The sequence below is a fragment of the Pipra filicauda genome, unplaced genomic scaffold (genome assembly GCF_003945595.2).
Source record: "Pipra filicauda isolate LSUMZ 115617 unplaced genomic scaffold, ASM394559v2 scaffold1_size10287979_pilon, whole genome shotgun sequence".
In the NCBI taxonomy this organism is placed as follows: Eukaryota; Metazoa; Chordata; class Aves; order Passeriformes; family Pipridae; genus Pipra; species Pipra filicauda.
The window spans coordinates 5003245-5022819 of NW_024104310.1; the positions used below are offsets into that span (position 1 = coordinate 5003245).

The 19575-nt window shown below is 39.3% G+C and overlaps 1 protein-coding gene across 1 annotated transcript in view; it reads right to left on the reverse strand.

The window, feature by feature from the left end:
- The window catches only part of LOC113986036 (amyloid beta precursor protein binding family B member 1 interacting protein), a 66162-nt gene that overhangs the window by 43107 nt on the left and 3480 nt on the right, over positions 1-19575 (reverse strand). The window contains exons 2-4 of the mRNA XM_027717408.2: positions 6421-6492; positions 4320-4407; positions 2211-2500 (exon numbers count right to left, since the gene is read on the reverse strand). Of these exons, the coding sequence (XP_027573209.2) occupies positions 2211-2500; positions 4320-4407; positions 6421-6492 (450 nt within the window). The remainder of the gene's footprint in view (positions 1-2210; positions 2501-4319; positions 4408-6420; positions 6493-19575) is intronic.

Genomic DNA, 19575 nt, shown 5'->3' on the forward strand with positions numbered 1-19575 from the left:
CCAGCTCCCTCAGCCTGTCCCTCAGCCAAGCCCTGATCACTCCCTGCCCTTGGCCATCCCATTAGCTCTCTGCTAGACACTCTCCAGTATCTCCACATCTAGAGTGGAATGCAGTATTCCAGGTATGGGCCTGTCAGTGCCAAGAGAAAGGAATAATGGGTCCCTTAGTTTGCTGGCCATACTCCTCCCAACAGAGGCCAGTTTCCCATACTGAGATGACTTGCACTCATGGTTCTTATTCACTGTGGGATCCACTAGCATGCCGTCTCCTCTTCACTAGGGCTGCTGCTCAGCCTGTCATCTCCTAAACTGTACAAATGTATGGGGTCATTACAGCCCAGGCACAGGACCTCGTACCTTGCTGGGTTTCTGAGGGTTTTGCCGGCCTAGTCCTCATGTTTTCAAGGTCCTCTCGCACGAAATATCTGCCATTCATCTTGTCAATCAGTGCCCTTAACTAAAAGCATCTATAGCACATCTGCAGGTGGGTTTTTATGTCATCACTCAGGTCACAGATAAAAATGTTAAAGTATACAAACCCCAGTGCGGATCCCACTTGCTACCAGCCAGCAAACCACTGACTACCAGCCCTTGAGTCTGGCATTTTGGCCAGTCTAAGCCCATCTAACCAGCTACCCTTCCAGACCATACTTGTCAGCTTCCAAACCAGACTATTAAGAAGCTTGGTACTTCCTTAAAGGTATAAATCAAGATGGGGACATATTCGTGAGACAATGGATAGAGCTGAGCTTAATAGCATCTCTTCTACATCAATTACACTAGTTAAATAAAAGACTTCATCTTATAAAGCTGTCTAGCTGCTGCTTTTTCAAATGTTGATATTCCTTTGAGACAGGAAGTTTATTATCTTTGAGATGCAAAAAAATGGCACAGTTCCTCTCACATGAAGACTTTCAGTCTTCAAACAGCTCTGAAAGGTCCTATGCATCAAATGAAGCTTTACCCAGTGAATCAGTTTTTGTATCATCAGAAATGTCCTCTTCCCACCCAATTTTCTGTTCCTTTTGCTGAATGTCTGCTGTATGATGCCAAACACAGGGGAAGCAGTGATGTAGAGGTGACTCATATTCAGTCCGTGTAATGAATTGACCATGGTTTTAAGCAAAACTGACTGGTACAGTTCTACGTGGGCTGACTGAGCACTTTTCACATTCCCCAAAATATTCCCATTCCCTAAATGCAAACATCTCTGTCATAGTTACCGCACACATAAACACTGATGAAACACATAAACACTGAAAAAGATGATTTCATGTTTTTTGGGCTGCATCACTCTTCTAACTCTAATGCACACGCTCTCCTCACAGGGCTGTGACAAGGCAGAATTCTTACATTACCTACCTCTCCACAACCTCACATCAAAGAAATTAACTTCTAAAGCTTCTACTAGAAATATCACATTTGATTTCAGTTGTTCAGCTCTGTAGAAACACAAACAGGGAGGAGGTTGTGATAAATCTGAAAACTTTGACACAGGTAAGCCAATTGTTTAGGGTTACCTGCTGATAACTTTAGCACCTCCTAAGTAAAGGGCATTTGTCCCCTATTGCAGATGGTCTTCATTACTTCCTTTCAAAGACGAGACCAAGAAGAGCAGAGTGATTCTGTGTTAGGATTAGGAGAGATACTTCTTGTGCTCAGCCTTACACCTGATCTCCTACCAAATGCTGAATATCACATAACTGAACAGCTTTTCCTATTGCAAGAAATCACTTAGGCCAGGGATGGATCTGGGAAACATTTGCAGAACTGTCTTATCAGTACCAGTAGCACAGACTGCTCTGAACGAACGCAGCGACATCTTCACAAAGTGGAGGGATCTTTGGCCATGTTTTGCACTGATGCCAAAGCCAAGTTCTCTATAAGAAGATATTAACTGATCAGTGATTCTTAAAAATGTTCAGTTATAAATTTTCTGTTACAATAAATCATTTGCGATGCTTTATGCCTGTATTGGGCTATCAAAATGATGATTAGAAAGGTGAAGGAGTGGACAATAGGTCAAGGAACAGGCAGAAACTGCTCACAACAGTAGAAATCTCACTCCAAAGTTCATGGATGTCTCATCATTGCAGAGCTTTCCCATGATGTATCTACCTGGGATATCCACAAGCTTTCCGGTGCCAAACATCACTTGCAAAATTATAAGAACAAGTGAATGCTTAGAATAAGGTTCCACCCAGACTTACCTGGGTAAGTGGCTCAGAAGGAGGTGGAGGAGGTGGTGGTGGAAGGTCTAAACCAGGGTCTGGAGGTGGAGGGGGCAGGTCATCCCCAGACTGTCCAGTAATGGTAACATAGAGACTTGATTTAGAACAACTGTCACTATCTAAGCCCGTTGAAGGCTGAGCGACTGTACTTTGCTGGTTGCAAGAAGATTTCTGTGCTTGTAAAGTTCTCTGTTCAACCTCATTTATGTCTGCTACAAGATCAGCCATTAAAGCATCCAGGTCTTTGTCCTCTAGGGCATTTAAGGATTCTGAAAAGAAAAACACAAAATGTGTCAGAGTGAGTGCAATGCAAAACACTGTTTCCGGTTCCATGGAGATTAAATTGCAGAAGGCATGGTTACTGTAAGGTACAAGGGTTATGGGAAAGGAAACATTTTACATGGGGCGGGAAACAAATGTGCTTTAGGAATAGCCATTAATCTGCTCATACTGAAGTTCACAGTACAAGGAACTCTATGAATATAAACTAAATCAGACAGGAAGCTTCAGTTCCAGTGATACAGTCTCAGGCCCTTATGATGTTATAAAACATGGTCCTGATTCAGCAAGGTCACTGGGTACATGCTTAGTGATATGGGTGCAAGACATTCCATTAGCTCCCATTAGGCTATTCACTTAAGCGCATGCATAAATGCTTAGCGAGTTTTGGTATAGCAACAAAATGTGTAACTGAGGCCTAGATCAAGAATATCTTCATATATTACTACTATTCTACAACTCTAAAATTAGCATGAAGCAAAATCAAAAAGCTCTAAGACACAAGAAATTGTATGGTGTCATTTGTAGCACATCAGTAATTGTGTGATCAACATTTGTGACATACCACATGGGTGGTATGTCACACATAGGTTTTTGAAGATCCTTTAAGCAAAAAGCAAACAAGACCATCCGTTTTAAAAGCATCTTATAAATCAGATAGAAATATTGTAACTTTTCCCTTCTGTTTTCTACTCTGACAGAGTATAAGATAAAATCCTATACTGGAACTTACTATGTAATTTCTTTTGTAGTTTGAACTAGCTGTGATGTAAGAGATACTGTAGAATAAAACCCTTGTAGGATGATTTAGCTTTCTAGAAGAGAAGGTTTTTATAAGATCGAACAGATTTTGCAGTTTAAATTTCTTTAAAGAGTGTAGTTAAAAAATAAATAAATCACAAATTGAGAAAACTTTTAAGTGAGATTTTGAAAAGGGATGGAGAATGCTGAACTGGATACTGACAAATGCTTAAATATTCCAATAAACAATAGATTATTCATCAGACTAAGTGTGAATATGCCACTAGACCATCTCAGTTTACCCTGCTTTACCTGTTAACAGAGTATTTAATAAGTTTTTCTCTTCAGTGGGAAAGATGGCTTATGGTCCTCTGTATTTACATAGTTCTACCCAATTTGCTGGTAGAGTCATTAGGAAACCTAACAGAGAACTGATCCCGGGACAAAACGAAAGGTTAGCACCAACTCAGGCAAATGCAAACAACCAGCCCCCAGTAAAAAAAAGAAGGAAAAAACCAAAAAAACCCAGCATGTACAAAATCATAGGGAGTGTTCTTTTTTTAAACTCGGATACATTCCCTCATTTGGTTTGTCACACAGCATCAACGAGCAGCTGTACATGCAAAAGTGGCAGTGCAAACCAAAATGAGAATAAGCAATGTAAAGTGGAAGCAGTGGAAGCTGAAACTTCCACTGAACAAAAATGCTTACACAGTTCTGACATCACACTGAGGAACTTTGTCTTCTATCAAGTTAAATCTTTATATTAAAAAGGCTGCATTTTAGGAAGTTATTTGGGAGACTTCTCATTTTTGTTTTCCTCTACACCCACACCTTTTTAAAAGTCTGATTCTTGTTTAGACTGACTAACGCCCCAAAAAATTGGCCCCTTTCAAGTTTCCTAAATTGAGACAAACAAATATACCTCCCTCTCCAGCAAAACAGGGTTCTTTTGTTTGTTTTGGGATTTTTTTGATCAAGGGTATGCAAAGATTTTCTTCTCATTTGTTGCTGTGAGCTATGTTAAGTAAGCATAAAAGGCATGAAAGAGTCCATTCAGCTACTTACCATTTAAATCTTTAAAACCAACTGTAAAGCTGAATTGATCGCTGGACTCTTTGGGGGATGGAGGTGGTACAGTCTCCACTCCTAAACTCTGTTAAGGTAGAAGAAAAAAACCAGGTATCTGATGATATAATTACTATTACAGATATTAACATTTCTAAATCAATTATCTGAACTTATCTAATGAAATCAATTCTTCTTCAAGGAACAGAATGACACAAACTGGTTTCTAGGATTATGCCTAAACAGGTAAACTAACTAGGGCCAAGACGAGGGTTCAAGCACTGTCTCACAATCATGTCAAGGGTTTTGCATGCTTCTCAATCCCATGTTGATCCATGACAACAGCAACTCCTGTCACCACACCAGCAACACCTAGGCTTGGTGCGGGGAACAGCAGAAAACAGGACTGCTTCTAATCCAGACAGTGGACAAAGCCAGACTGAGTTTTAGCTTTCTTTAGCTTTTTGGGGGAGGGTGAGAAAAGAGCTATGTACATATTTAAGCTACGGTGTCATTTTCTCTCCAGAGTGTTTTATTTACTAATATAAATGTAACCTAGCTGTTGCTTTCTTCTGCTCTTTGAAAAAAACCCCAAACCCAAATAAAACAAATGAAAAGACACGCTGTTGCAATGTAAACTGTAAATGTGCTTAGTTAAATAGAGAATTCCTAGTTTCTGGCAGAAAAGCCCAAATCTGAACTTGCATTTCTTTTTCAGCCTTGTTATGGAATGTAAAGGTATCTCTGTGTGCTTCTATCATTTACACATATTTTAGGAACACACAGATTGGTAAAAAAGTGTGGAAAACTATCTCCACTCTTGGTTTGGAATTTAAGAGTCTAAAGAAATTAAGATCCAAGTCTGTTAACTGAAAGTCTTCAGACTTTCAGACAGGCCTGTCTCCTTCTCCCATATAATGCTGATGTAAGAGGTGATGTCAGAACTTTGGAAAGAAGGAGTCAGTCTCCATCTTAGGAAGACTCTATTCCATCAGGTGAGCAGAGACACAAGAGGCTCACTCTGCTGGCATCACCTGCACTCGTAACAGTGCTATGTCCAATCTGAGGAGGTAAAATTTATCATAAGCAGTCTTTTGTTAATTTTCAAGGCATAATAACAACATGAAATTACCATAAACCCCCTCCTCTTTATATATATAGATATATGTATAAATAAAATACACACTATTATAAAGAGCCCTTCAAGAGTACAAAGGGCCAAAATGTTGTGATTTGACAGCTAAGAATGTCATGTGAAATCTTGGCTTTCACACAGTTTAAACACAATTTCTATTATGAGGCTCAGAATTATTGGTATCTAATTTGTCAAGCACTGAGATTCACCAAGAAGAAAGACCCCCTCAAAACAGAGGCTGTAAACAGACTCACACAGAATCCAAGATCACAACTTAAGTGTTTTTGAGCATGTATTTACTAAAATACAACAATATTATTGTCTTTGTAGGGTTTTTTCCTAGGAATAAAAATTATCCTTTCATCAGGTTATGCAGGAAGTATTTAATGACTAGAGCTTTAGAAAAAGGCTCTTGTTCTTTTATACTTTCCTCTCAAGAGTGTATTCTACACTGGCAATAATATCTCTGTAAATTCTTGAATGCCACCCTAGTTGTAACTTAATATTTTGCCATATATAAAGATTATTTTTATGTATACATTCAAAATGTTCCTTTCATTTCCAAAGTTCACATTTGATACTCAGGCTACATCCCATTTACCCATGTATGCAAAGCATTCAAGCCTGAAAATACAGACTCAGCCTCTTCCTGTTATGACAAAATCTTTCAATTTCTCTGGACCAAGTCCAGAGGAATTTAAATTCGTGACTTGGAGTTTTTTTGAGAAAATGTCTTTTGTAAGCAATTAGCTCTCTTTAAGAACCTACCCTGCACTGATATTACCTTCTACTTCAGGCCACTTGTTTTAACTGTCAACTAGAAAAATTTAGTTGAAGGTTTTTCAAAATAATGTATTTGTATTTATTCAGAGTGGAAGTATATGAAAAATGTAGAAAATTTACTTCTTTTCCCTGACACATAATAGCTATTTCACTAATTCTGACGGAAAAAAAAAAATTATTTACCTGGGTCAGCATATCCATCTCCCCAAGCAAATTGCTGAACATTTCATCTATATCATCACAGGTTTGCTCCATCTGAAAGAAAAAAATCCACAGGCAGAAAGTCATCAAAAGTTCATTTTCAAGGCCAGCAATGGTCAAAACCAGAAGACAGGCAATGTTTTTTTATATTGTGTTCACAATTAACTTTAAAACAATTGTTCATGACTTGCAAAAACGTGAATCCATAACTTAGAAGTAACTACTAACAGATCAGACTCTCAATATGCTTAAACACACACTTGGGATCTACACTCATCAGAAGTTCCAACAATCTCCTTATATAATCTATATTTCATAGGAAGTCACTAGCTAATAAACCATGGTTGTATCTTACACATCAAAGAAATGTAGCCTGTGAGAGATGGAGAGGGAAACAAAGTTTAAGGTTGAGAAATTTCTGCATGTTTCATCTTGAAACCCTTCTTTCTTTGGCTTAGACAACTATTACTACAGGAGTTTACTGGGTGTCATCCAGGGCAGGACCTGGCTATGGTTAGGTACTTGACCAACATTTGGCTCAATATTTCTTTTTTTTTTTCAAATATCAGTGCACTGAGAGAACTCCAGTCTTACCTAACCTGAAGATACCTGAGGGTCAGCACTGAAACAAGGGAAATGGGTACATGCTGCATGACAGTAAATGGTTGTGCTTGTTGCAAGAGGGCAGGGTGAGGACAGGATTGCACATTGGTGGTGCTGAGATACAGCAGAGACACAGCTTCTGTAATAACCCTCTTCCTCTTTAAATTTGTTCCTTTGCAGGGAAAGAAGCACTGTAAAAAGGGTGTCTGACATGGAACATTACTAGAGACAAGAATTAGAAACATGATTTTTCTTAAGAGGCTCAAGCCTCCAAGGGACCAAGAACTGTGGCATTGATTGCATAAAACCAGGTGTCACCAGGGTCGAACTTTAAACATTTAAGTAGCCCTACTGGTTCACTGGGTTTGTGTGCACCTGTGTTGGGTTTATGTGGCTTCTGTGAGAAGATACCAGGAGCTCCCCCATGTCAGAGAGGGACAGTGGTTCAAGTTGGCTCCGAGATGGAGTTCACTGGCGATGCTGGTGGCATCTCTGTGACAACATATTTAAGAAAAGCTAAAAAATGCTGCACAGCAGCTGCACGAGAGCAGTGAGAAAATGTGAGAGAAATAGCCCTGCAGACACCAAGGTGAGTGTAGAAGGAGGGAGACATGTTCCAGGTGCCAGAGCAAAGACTCCTTGGCAGCCCATGCTGAAGCCCATGGTGAAGCAGCCCATGCTGTTTCCCCGCAGCCCACAAAGGATCCTGCTGGAGCGGATATCCATAAACTGTACCTTGTGGAAAGCATCCAAGTTGGAGCAGTTCTTGAAGAATTGCAGCCTGTGGGAAGGTCCCACATTGGAGTTCATGAAAGAGTGTCTCCCATGGAGGGCCCCCATGCCAGAGCAGGGAAACAATGTGAGGAGGAAGGAGCAGCAGAGACAAAGCATTAGGAACTGACAGCAATCCCCATTCCCCATTCCCCTTTGCCACTTGAGTGGGAAGAGGCAATTGTCAAGTGATCTCTGTCCTTATCTCAAAACATGAGTTTTTCATTGTATTTTCTCTCCATGTTCTGCTGAGGAGGGAAAGTCATAGAACAGCCTGGCAAGCAGCTGGTAGCCAGCCAAAGTCAACTGACCGCAGCACCTTACAGGATGAGGACCAACCTGATGCAAGAAAGCAATCAACTGAGGACAGAAGCAACTCTAATGACAGTAAAGACTGGCAGCAAAAGAAGACCAGCAAGTACACTATTCTTCAATCTTAATGCTTTTCCTTTAATAGAGCACCTTGAGCCACTTGACTATTTCACAGTTAAATTATAAAGGCCACTGAATCACTAAAGTCAGTATCTGATGTTTGAAAATCTTTTCGGTAACACATCTGTAACATGACAATACTGGAGCAATTTGAGCTACTCTACTTACTTTGGACTTCATCTTTCTAGTATCTATGTAAGCATGATCGGCTTAATTTCCACTTGTCCTCTTACCACCTGTATTATTCCTGGCACCAGAACTCATTAGGCATAGCATGTACAGCTTTCATCAGTCAGGCTCAGGGCACAATCTACCTCCTTTAGACCTTTTTTGTAGCCAGTGTAACTAAACAAGGCACAGGCAACTGGGAACTGAACTTTGAACTTTCATATTTCTCTCAGATGCCAGAAATCAAAGATTTAAGAACTGGATACTGTTAAAGACATTTTAATAAGATGTGGTTGGCAGGACTGAGGGTAACCCTATCCCAACACTGGAGATGGCACAGCTATGCCCATGGAACAGGGAACACACATCACACAGCACTGAGCAAATGGAGAGTTAAAGTCATCTTTTTGCTTTATTTCCAGCTGACTAATCCACACTGGATGGTTCCCTCTCTCTGTCTGTATCACACTTACACAGAGCTTTGCACATAAAATTCTGTTTCTGTAGATTCAGCAGTATGCTGGGTGGCATATGATTACTGAATCTTAATTCATTTATTTGAATCAACAGCTGTGCAGCTTCCTACCCACCTGGTACTTGGAGAATCAATTTTCACAGAAAGGATAGATAAAATGGCACTTATTTGATCAGGGAGAGTGAAGATACATTTGTTATGTGACAAAAAATGGAGCTGCAGTTCATACTGAGAAGTATCTCATCAGTGTTTAAATAATAGTGAATAATTTTATGTTTGCCTGTTTTCTGATTTAGGAGAACAAAATATCTTCTAAGGAAATCTCATCAGTTCTAGCTATTTATATGTTTTTGAGGGTTTTTTTTTAAGCACTAGTTAGATCAACTTTCGGGAAAAGGTCTTCATACAATTCTTTTGACAAACTGAAATTCTCCTTTGCTGTATTTTTTCAGAACAGGAATATAAAAATGACAAAAATTACTCGAGTTGCAACCAGTTGCAACCTCTTATCAAGAGAAGGATTAAGAACTGTTTAAAAAGAAAAAAAAAATCAAACCTAAGAACACTCCTCAGTAGTTAACAAAAAAAAAACCTAAACAAAAAGGCAAGAGAACTGAATATTGGACTATACAAGACTTTTCACTAAATTACAGGATTTGTAGAGGTTCCAGTAAATTTGGAGTTCCTTCTTTCCAATTATATGATTTTCTGAATCTTCAGACACATTTGATTCATAAGAAAAATGTAATCCTATGAAAAATCAATGTGCAAATAAGTCTGTAAGAATTTTCAGTGTTAAATTGGAGCTGAGTTAGTCACTGATGACTTTTCCTCACTGACGTCTTCAAAATGACATTTAATACTTGGGGGTTTTTAACCTTAAGCACGTGGTAGAAGGGAGAAGGCATGAACATATATTTTGAGAAGGAAATGTGTCAGTGTCCCTTTCCAGTGTCATTTTTAATGAACAGACATCTACCATCACTAGACAGATAAAGTCATGTCACCAAGCCATTGCCTCTACTGGTGTCTTTATCTTCTCTTGAATTTTTACTGATTGGGTTTAGGAAAACAAAATTACTATTATAATTAATGAATACCCTAGAAATATTTTTATATTAAAACACACTGAATGATCTCTTAAACTGATACGAGAACTCTACATATTCATCAGAGATTTTGTCAAGAACTAGAAAAACAAAAGACAATAAAATGAGTTCCCATAGCATGGAACTGCAAAAGAGTGTCCATCCACTCTCCTCCTCTTTGACTCCTCTCCACTCCTTTCCATTTTGTTTATTTGATTGCCACAACAGGAACAAACAGACAAAACAATCTGCAGATTTGGAAACTATCCCACTGGATGTTGCTCCATTTTGGACCAGAAATTCAAAGTGAAATGTACGAGCTATTATTAACAAAAAAAAGGGAAAAGATTTACCAAAGTGCTCAGAAGAATATCGAGTTTCATGCTCAGTCACAGAATATGCTGAGTTGAGTTGAACGGGACCCACAAGGATCATCAAGTCTAACTCTTAGCCCTGCATAGGACCATCCCCAAGAGTTACATCATGTGCCTGAGAGTATCATCCAAACATTTCTTAAACTCTGTCAGGCTTGGTGCTGTGACCACTTCCCTGGGGAGCCTGTTCCAGTGCCCAACCACTCTCTGGGTGAAGAACCGCTTTCTATTATCCAACCTACACCTCCCCTGACACAACTTCAGGCCACTCCCCCAGGTCCTGTCACTGGTCACCACAGAGAAGAGATCAGTGCCTGCCCCTCCTCTTCCCCTCATGAGGTCTCCCCTCAGTCTGCTCCAGGCAGAACCAATCAAGCGACCTCAGCCACTCCTCATACAGCTTCCTCTTAAGGCCCTTCACCATCTTCACTGCCCTCCTTTGGACATTCCCTAATGGCTTAATGTCTTTCTTATATTGAAGTGACCAAAACTGCACACAATATTCAGTCCTCCTCTACAGTAACTTTTCTGTCAGGTTTTTCTCTATTTAGTACTAATACCAGGAACTCTTAAAATCACTATCTACTACAATAAACTGAAGACAAAAAAACCGCCCAGAACAGTACTTTTACAGCAAGTTTTCAAGGTTATACATAAGATTGTATGCAGAGAAAAAAATCAGAATTGAAATACAATGAGGAAATTATGGTTGTCACAAATATACATGCTAAGGAGGGCCTTGTGCAAAGGCACGTATGTGAAACCTAACCTATTTTTAAAGTGTTTGATTTTCAGACTGATGTCTTCTAGACCACTCTTTGAAGTCACACCAAGCATACAGTCAAAGGTATCCCTTGTCTTTTATTTCCCCAGACTTTCACATTCTCAAATTTTCACTGAGCTCTCATAACATTTTCTTAAATTTCTTTTACTTAATAGTCCCACCTTTCTTATACTGTATATGTCTAACAGGTTGGGACATTTTCTCTTCAGCTTGCTATTCTAACCACCAAGTCTCACTATTTACTTTACATATATTAAACCCTCACAGGTTTATTTAATACATAAGTATTGACTCATTCTATTTTGACTCATCAGTTCACCCCACCATTTACCAGAAGTCCTCCAGACATGCTAAATTTATTAATTTTTTAACTTCCCAATTTCATACTTAGCAGCCTCCTTACTGATAAAAAGAATTTAAATCTAAATTGAGACACGAATAGCAGAATTCTTGTATTTTGTTGTACTTTTTGTACTTACAGCATCTTTGTATTTCAGCTTAAGAAAGAATACGGTTTATGTGTATTTGCTTCTACTTCTCCTTGCCTTTAGTGTCTGTCTTTTTTCTGTCACATGCTTTGCTGCCATTTTCCAAAGACCTACTTGCATCCATTTTGGTGCCCCAGCCATTTGCTTTTCCCAAGAACCAACCTTCCTGCCCTGGATGACAATGCAAAACTCCTGTGCACTGTATTTCTAAATTTGGCAAAAGAACCCCACAAAACTTCTCTCTTCTGAATATCTACTCCTTATATACGCTTATTTTGAAACTGAGATGTAAATTTCTAAATTTTTTGAGCTATGGACTAGGAAGCTGGAATTAAGTTCTCTCACTTCTAACATCAAAGAACTTTAGCAGATGCACAGGAAGAGATGGATGAGAAACTCCCCGCTCCAACTCGCTGTGCTTGCAATGAGCAACATACTTTACTGACAGTGAACAACAGTGTCTTCCCATGGGGATGGTCCAGTACTCAAGGGCACCAAAGAAAAACACTGAGAAATTCCTTGCTCAGACACAAGAATGGAGAAGCAGTCCTTGTACTCACTCTCAAGCTGCACAATTCTAGCTGGGTTAACTGGAACCTCACCTATATTGTTGTGTCATGCACTGACAGGTCGAGCAGGAGCTGCATTTTCAGGTCTATAATATGAACCCCATAATTATAATCGGGATATGACTTCTGCATGGTTGCATACATTTTGATTTGTTAAGATATTAGAGGGAATAATAAAACCAGCTTTATAAGAGTGAAGAAATTTTTGTGATTTGCACACTTACATAAGACAATAGCACTATGCCTATAAACAATACATGGGAAATTGAGTTGTTTGATACAATCTTTAACACTTGACAGGAAGCTAACAGAATGAGGAATGAAACAGTGGCACAAAATTCACCCTGCTTAAAAAAAAAAGGAACTATTTAAAAATATAGTGAAATCTGACAATGTCATTACATGGTGTACATAAAAAAAAACTAGGCATGGTACTACACTAGGCAGAGTTTGAACACTTAATACCTGATAGCTCTGAGAAATACTGAAAGCTAGTCCCTTTCACCGGAAGAGTGGTCTAAGTCACATGGTAAAAGGGCTTCTGCACTTGCAGTTAGAGAACAAGCTCAAAGCCCTTGTGAAATACTGAACAGGAAACACCAACAGTATTGCACAGAAGATACTCATCTTTGCAACTCAGTCTCAGTCGAGTGGATGAAGCTTAAACAACCTAAGGGCTACAAACAAAAAAAGGAATGAGGAACGGCCTGGCATCAGTGGATACTTACAGCAGATTCATGCTATGAACAGTATGAGGAACAGTCCACTTAGTGATGTGGTGAACAGTTAGAGACACACTTACTAAATTCATATGCAAATGGCAAAGATAAAAATACATGAAGTGTATTTTGACAAATCACACAGGAAGACCAAAAGCACACCTTCAGCTCCTAGTCCCTGCACTACAGCATGTGTCAAAGCACCAAGTCCACCAAAATGAACACTTGCTGTTTGACTATTCAGGTTACCACTAACAGCGTTGCAACTTCCTGCTATTGCTTAATTCTGAAAGGCTTTCTGTAGTGGAATGAAATCTTTCACGTTTTAGAGAGACCCATCAGTAGCCCAGTGATTAAAGTGCTCAAACCAGAGATTCACCCTTACATATTACAGACTATGCAATGTAGAAAAGCCCATATCAAGGACAGAGAAAAAGAAGAAAATTAGGGAAGCATGACGAAAGTGACAGAAATCCCACCATAAAGAGCAAAGCTGGAAAGAGGGCAACTGTCACAGGAAACAGATGTGAAACTAGGGCGATAAAAAAATGCATCAAAACCTAGAGGAAAGTCACTGAGGCATCATTTCATCCTGACTTATAACACAAAATCGATGGGATAGTAAATGAAAGTCTACACAACTGTTCCAGGGAAATGGGCACAGTGTAACTGTGAAACTCATCATCAAAACTGGTGAGTAAGCAAGCTGGTTTTCTCTACAAGCAGTTATAGCTAGAAGTGTTACTACTGCAGAGAGCTTCAGGCAAGGATGATGAACCTCATGTTTCAAGACCTAAAATAAAGGCTCCAGCAATTTGGAATCAGAGTAAAGCTTCCATGATAGACACGTTATACCATACCTTCCAGCACAAGATTTCTTATATCTCCTCCTGAAGCACGTGATACTCACCACTGAGTAAGACACCTTTCTGGCCAAATTGACTGCAGGTCTGAAATAGATCTAACAAGGTTTCTTACAATGACTTTACAGTTAGGTGTCAAGAAAAACTCATACTACTCACATGTCTCCTATATAACTAAGTCAGGTAGGATGGAAGTTCCTTAACCAGCTGCTTCATCATGTCTAGTAAAAAGTCTTTAACAGACATTTAGGTACATTTTTATGGAGTAAAAGAGAACATCTATCTGCAGAATTGAGCCTAGAGGAATATAATCCAATTTGTTATTAATTCTAGTAGATACTAAGAAAGGAAATAGAAGTTTTGGAGTGATGAAGTCAAAATGGTAGCTGACATCAAGCTTTCAAAATCACAACTGGCAAATAGCATGTTGCCTTTCCTCTTACCTACATAACATGCCCCTGTTACTCTGTTCTGTTTCAACACTAACTCATATTTTGAAAAGAATTGATCAAAAGCAATTAGACTGCTTCCAGCACTATTCTTACCTAACATTGATAAGCATGGTATTTTCCAAGAAAAAGCTTGCACACACTGGTAACTCTGAAAGCAGCTTCTTATTCCCTATTTTTCTGGGAAATCTGCAGCTGAATACATTGCATATTTATCTCAGGGATGGATCTGACATGTTATAACTCTGCTCATGATGGAATAGAAGTGCCACACTAAAATACCAGTAGCTGCAGGAAGTCTGTACAACTGCACACCTGCAAAGTACCCTTACTAGTTTAAAAGTGAGTCACATTTGGCTTTGAATTAAAATAAAAATGGCAGATAAATACAACCTGGTGAGAATCTTTTTTTAATGTTAGCCTGAGGTAGTAGAGCTCGTACTCTACTAACTGCAGAATCCTCCACTCAGATGTAAGCACAAACATCTTTAGATATGGGCACTCCAAACTCACAGATCCTACTTCTGTTTCACAGAAATCATAGGTATGCCATTTATACATTTAAGTTTCTTGAGAGCTTGTTGCCTTTCTTGCTGTTCTGGAATTTCACAGTTAACTCACACGTATTACAAGAACAAATGTGGAGTAAGGACTGATTTTGGAAAAAGCCTTTATTAGTCCCCAAACCCAGATTTCATAGACCTGAAAGCTACACTGTTCCACTTTAATGATGACACCAGTTGTATTTTACCCTTGTTTCGCCAAGATGATAATAATAATTTAAACACCACAGGAACCCTATGCACAAGTACACCATCGTTTTTTTCAGTGATATTTGAGTATTTCATTTTCCATTGGAAAGCAAGAGAGAGAGAAAGAAAGAGAGGTTTAATATGTTTGTAAAGCACCACAAGACACTGAGTGTGAGGCTATCCTTCAGATGATGCTGCCTCTGTGCTCCCCAGCCTTCTCATCTCCCTGATGCACTGTCCCAAACACACACTCTTTTCTTTAGCCTCCTTGCCAAGAGTGGTGTTTCGGAGAAGCAACTGTGGGTCCTTTTCTTAGGGTGGGGCAAGATGGCAAGATTAATGAAGGGTCATAGAGGCTCGTTTAAGAGAAGCTAAAAGGCACAAGGGACTACCTAAAAGCTTACTCACAGTATGTCAGGAGGAGGGGGTTAGCAAAGGGCTCTCTATAGAGAGAGGACAGGAAGAACATTTAACCAGTGACAGGCAGCATATGCTGTGGCTATGGTAAAAGGGTGTAGAGGGATATGGCATGCAGGCTGGGTGGACAGCTCACTCCTCTCCAGAGTAACTCTCAGGCATAGACACAGAGTCTGGATCCTGGGCTCCAGAAAATGTAACCCAATTGTATGTGAGCAGCCAGGGACTGTGAGTTAAAAGCAACTTATGCAAGGGGAAAAAAGAAAATCCCAGTGTAAAGCACAGACACAAGGAGGAGAGAGTTGTGGAGCAATTTCTAGATACCAGAACTTCACTTCGTACCTTCCTGTCAGTTCCCAAAGGGTATTTTTTCTGTGGAACTCAACAGCACTGCCACCTCTATTCATTTTTATATAGTATCCTCCCATCAGTCAATGTGCTTCAGCCTAGCCTGTGGGTCTAAGACCACTATAGAAATAAGGTACAGTTACAGACTTGCTCATCTTCTTTTTCTTTTGTCATACAATTAGTTGCTGCAGAAGGTCCACTTTGGAGACCTTCCCCACATGAGCCATATAGGCAATACAAACACTGTGTAGAATGAAGAGAAGATGTATTTCCAGTCCTATGTCTTCACACAGATTGGCAGAAGAAACAATTCCCTATTCTGTGCCAGATTACTGGCACACAGGAGCAAGATCTCCATTCCCCCAACTTATCTTCTCCTGGGAAAGCCAGAAAGACGGATAGAAGTGTGGACCCTGAGCTCACGAACCAGCTTATCCAGGGTCATTCCTCTTGTGTTGATAATGTGTCTGCTTCAGGTCTAGTCAGGTATAAACAACTGCAGACATATGAGTTATCAGAAAATACAAATCTCAGTTCTAGGTTCCTCCCATTCCCTGCCATGGTGGCAGAGGAAAATAATAAAAGAGTAATGTAAGTCTGACTAGCAATTTATTCAGTTTTCACATTCCTTCCCATAAACTGTAGCTTGTTGATGTTGGTGTAATATTTTCCTTCCTTTTTTCCTGTTACCCAACATTGCTATACAGAACTTGCATGACAAGAGACTGTTTTGTACTTTAAAAAATTGCCAGCAAATGACAATAGTCTAATTATTAATTGCACATTTGCTACTTTGAACTATTCCCTGCATTCCCTTATCCTTATGTCACTGAGCTAGAGGAAGTGTGTCTTGTGGCTCTCTACTAAATGAAGATTTTGACATTTGCTTCACAATCCATGAAGTAGGCTGATCCCACATTACTAGATTGTCTAGTAAGCATAAAATGGCAGTCGAGGAAGCCCACATATGAGAGAGGAAGGCATACAGGGGTATAAAACGGAAGAAAATCCTTCCCCTCCTCAATTCCCTATAGAATCAAGAGATGTTTGAGTGTGGAATAATGAAAATAAAAGAACAAACTTAGGAAGAGTGGGCAAAAAGGAAAGAAAAGCTACAGTACCAAATTTGAGTGCCAGAACTGCTACATTGGATAGTCAACGTCTCATCTTTTCCAACATTCACTCCCTTCCACAACAAGCCACTAGATAAGCACAAGATATCCTATAAGGGTCCATGACACAACTGTCTCCCTAAACAAATAACTTATTCCTATGCTATAGTCACTGGTAAAAGCTCTAATCACCATCTCTTATTATCACATGTTCTTATTACTGCCAGAAATGCCTAAGAGAGGGCACACACAGTATGGGAACGGAACACTGAAAGAGGAAAAGACATTAGTATAAAATGCTCTAACAGGTTAAGAGTGAAGCAAAAGGGTGAAAGCAAATCTGTAAAAATTTTTTGAAAGCCACCTGTTTGTTTCATAAATAGTTCATATATTAAAATCAAATAAAGCAAGTAATGCTCTAATATGAATTTATAGACATTTCATCAAAGTACAGTGCTCAGTTACCACAGTGGAAAACTAACAGTAGAAACAGTAGAAAAATTAAATGAAGACTTTTTTTTATAAACCTTTTTCTCAGCTTTACTACTGACTGAAGAGTCAGGTACAATTTCAAAGTCCACTATTAATTTTTCTCTTAGCAAAGCTGTTTCTTTCAGTCTATATAACAAACGGTTATCACAAGCAGCTTTAATCCATGGGTTTCAGATGAAGATCTGTAAGGAAAGTGGAAGACTGGAGTCACCACAGATGGTATAGCTGTGGTTGCTTTGTCATAACACAGAAAGTCCTGAACAGCACAAAGGAAATAGTTATGAAAAGAAAATGCAGCAAGAGGAGAAGAACCTTGTGACATTTCTATTTCCATTCTTCCATCTCTCTAGATTTTCCATAAGAAGGAAATGTCACTGTGTCCCTCTCTTTTCTTCCTTAAAAGTGGAGGAAGAATGGAACAACTGATCTGGTCACAGCAGCTCCATCATGACACAGGGGAGACAAAAGAGGTCAATCTAGTGACAGATATGAAAGGCTTTGCTGCATTTCATGTAAGAATATTGCCTCCATGGGACAGAACTGCAGTTAAGTTTATGCTGAATCCCTTTCTAAGACTGGCATCCAAAAACACTTGTGTTTGTGTTTGCTCATTTGTGTTTGCTCTTTCAAACATCAGGTCTGCCAGCTTCCCCTCAGTTATGAGGATGTGGTCACCAAAATACAAAACTAAGCCGTAACTACAACAAGTATTTGGGAATGTTATCTGTGTTCATGTTTTTGGCCCATATTCTCACTTGCTCAAGGCTATCTCAGAAATAAGCCCTCCAAGCCACATGTACAGCAGACCTTTCAAATAAAAGATTTCATCAAAAAGCACAGAGACCAGTAATGTATACTTGACTAACATGAATTTTTTTTTCATTTGCAATTGAGAGAAAAAACACATCACCTTTCAAAAATGCTTTTTGGGCTGATACATCCTTCTTATTTTTGTGCTTCAATGAAATCCCCATAGCAAGTGAGGGAATGGGGGCTTCTGGTATTGTTAGAAAGTACTAGAAAAATCTTCAAAAGTACATCAAAATCTTGCTCTGAGGCAGAAGAAAACTAACCATGTGTCTGCAGTCTGGGTTACCTGAAGATGCAGTGAGCATCAAAATGGATCAACTAAGGCCACTGAGGAACAAGTTCTCATTTGCTGCCAATATGGACTTGATACCAAAGGTTACTTGATAATTCTTTTGAACTTCCCTGCTCTCCTGGTGAGTTACCTTTGAGGCAGACACATTATTTTGCCTAAAACTGGGGACTCAGAAGGTCATTTGCAATTTTTATCAGCAAAAGCATCCAGTGAGTGCCTCTGTGATTTTGGCTCCTAGCTATTCTCTCTGTACTTGATTGACTAGCAATGCTGCTAGAAGCAGATTTGCTCCACACACATCCCCACTCTCCCTGATGGGTGTAGGTACAATGACAAGATTTTCACCAAAATTTTTATTGTATCAGTTGGACTGGCTGAGGACAGCTGAGGACCTTCCGTTGGCGGTGGTATCAGCCATGGAGGGTCTGCTCATCACTGACAGCAGATACACAGTTTTATTCTTTATTATTAATGTTACATGTCACACTTTTACATCTGCTGCTTTAGATTACAAGCAAACACAGAGTGAAAGTAAAAGTGGAAACCGACTGAGATGTATCCAATGCAAAACTTCCATCGGAAATGCCTGTGTATCTATGTCTAAACAGAGTAGCACAGAAAAATTCGTTTTGTATATACTGAACCTTCTTTTTCTTCTAGGATTCAAAACGCATCTACTCCCCAAAATACTCCTAGTACTTCTAATGACTGTAGCCCTAACTTATTTGAGCCTAAACTCATAGAATGCTGGATCAATGTTCAACAAGACGCAACAGTGCTGTGTGCAGGTTGGTGTAGCTCCTGGTGGCAAAAAAATATGAGCGCAATTAGCTAGCCACAGGTCTGAAAGGTCACTTTATTGGAAGAAAGCCTTTGAAACTAATGACAGGCTTAAACTTTTTAAACAATCATTACCAAACTAGTTTGTGAATTCCCACAGTAAAGTTTTAAGTCAGATCAAAGTCATCTGTGCTTCCTTCCCATTCAAAGCCCAGGAGCAATACTATAAATTAATATTGAGGGGTGGTGAGGAACACATGCTCGTATATTCTGATGTAGACATTCAAAAGTCTCCTACAGAACCTTGAGAAGCACATGGTACCCAGTTTCTTTCTTTCAAAGTGCAACATA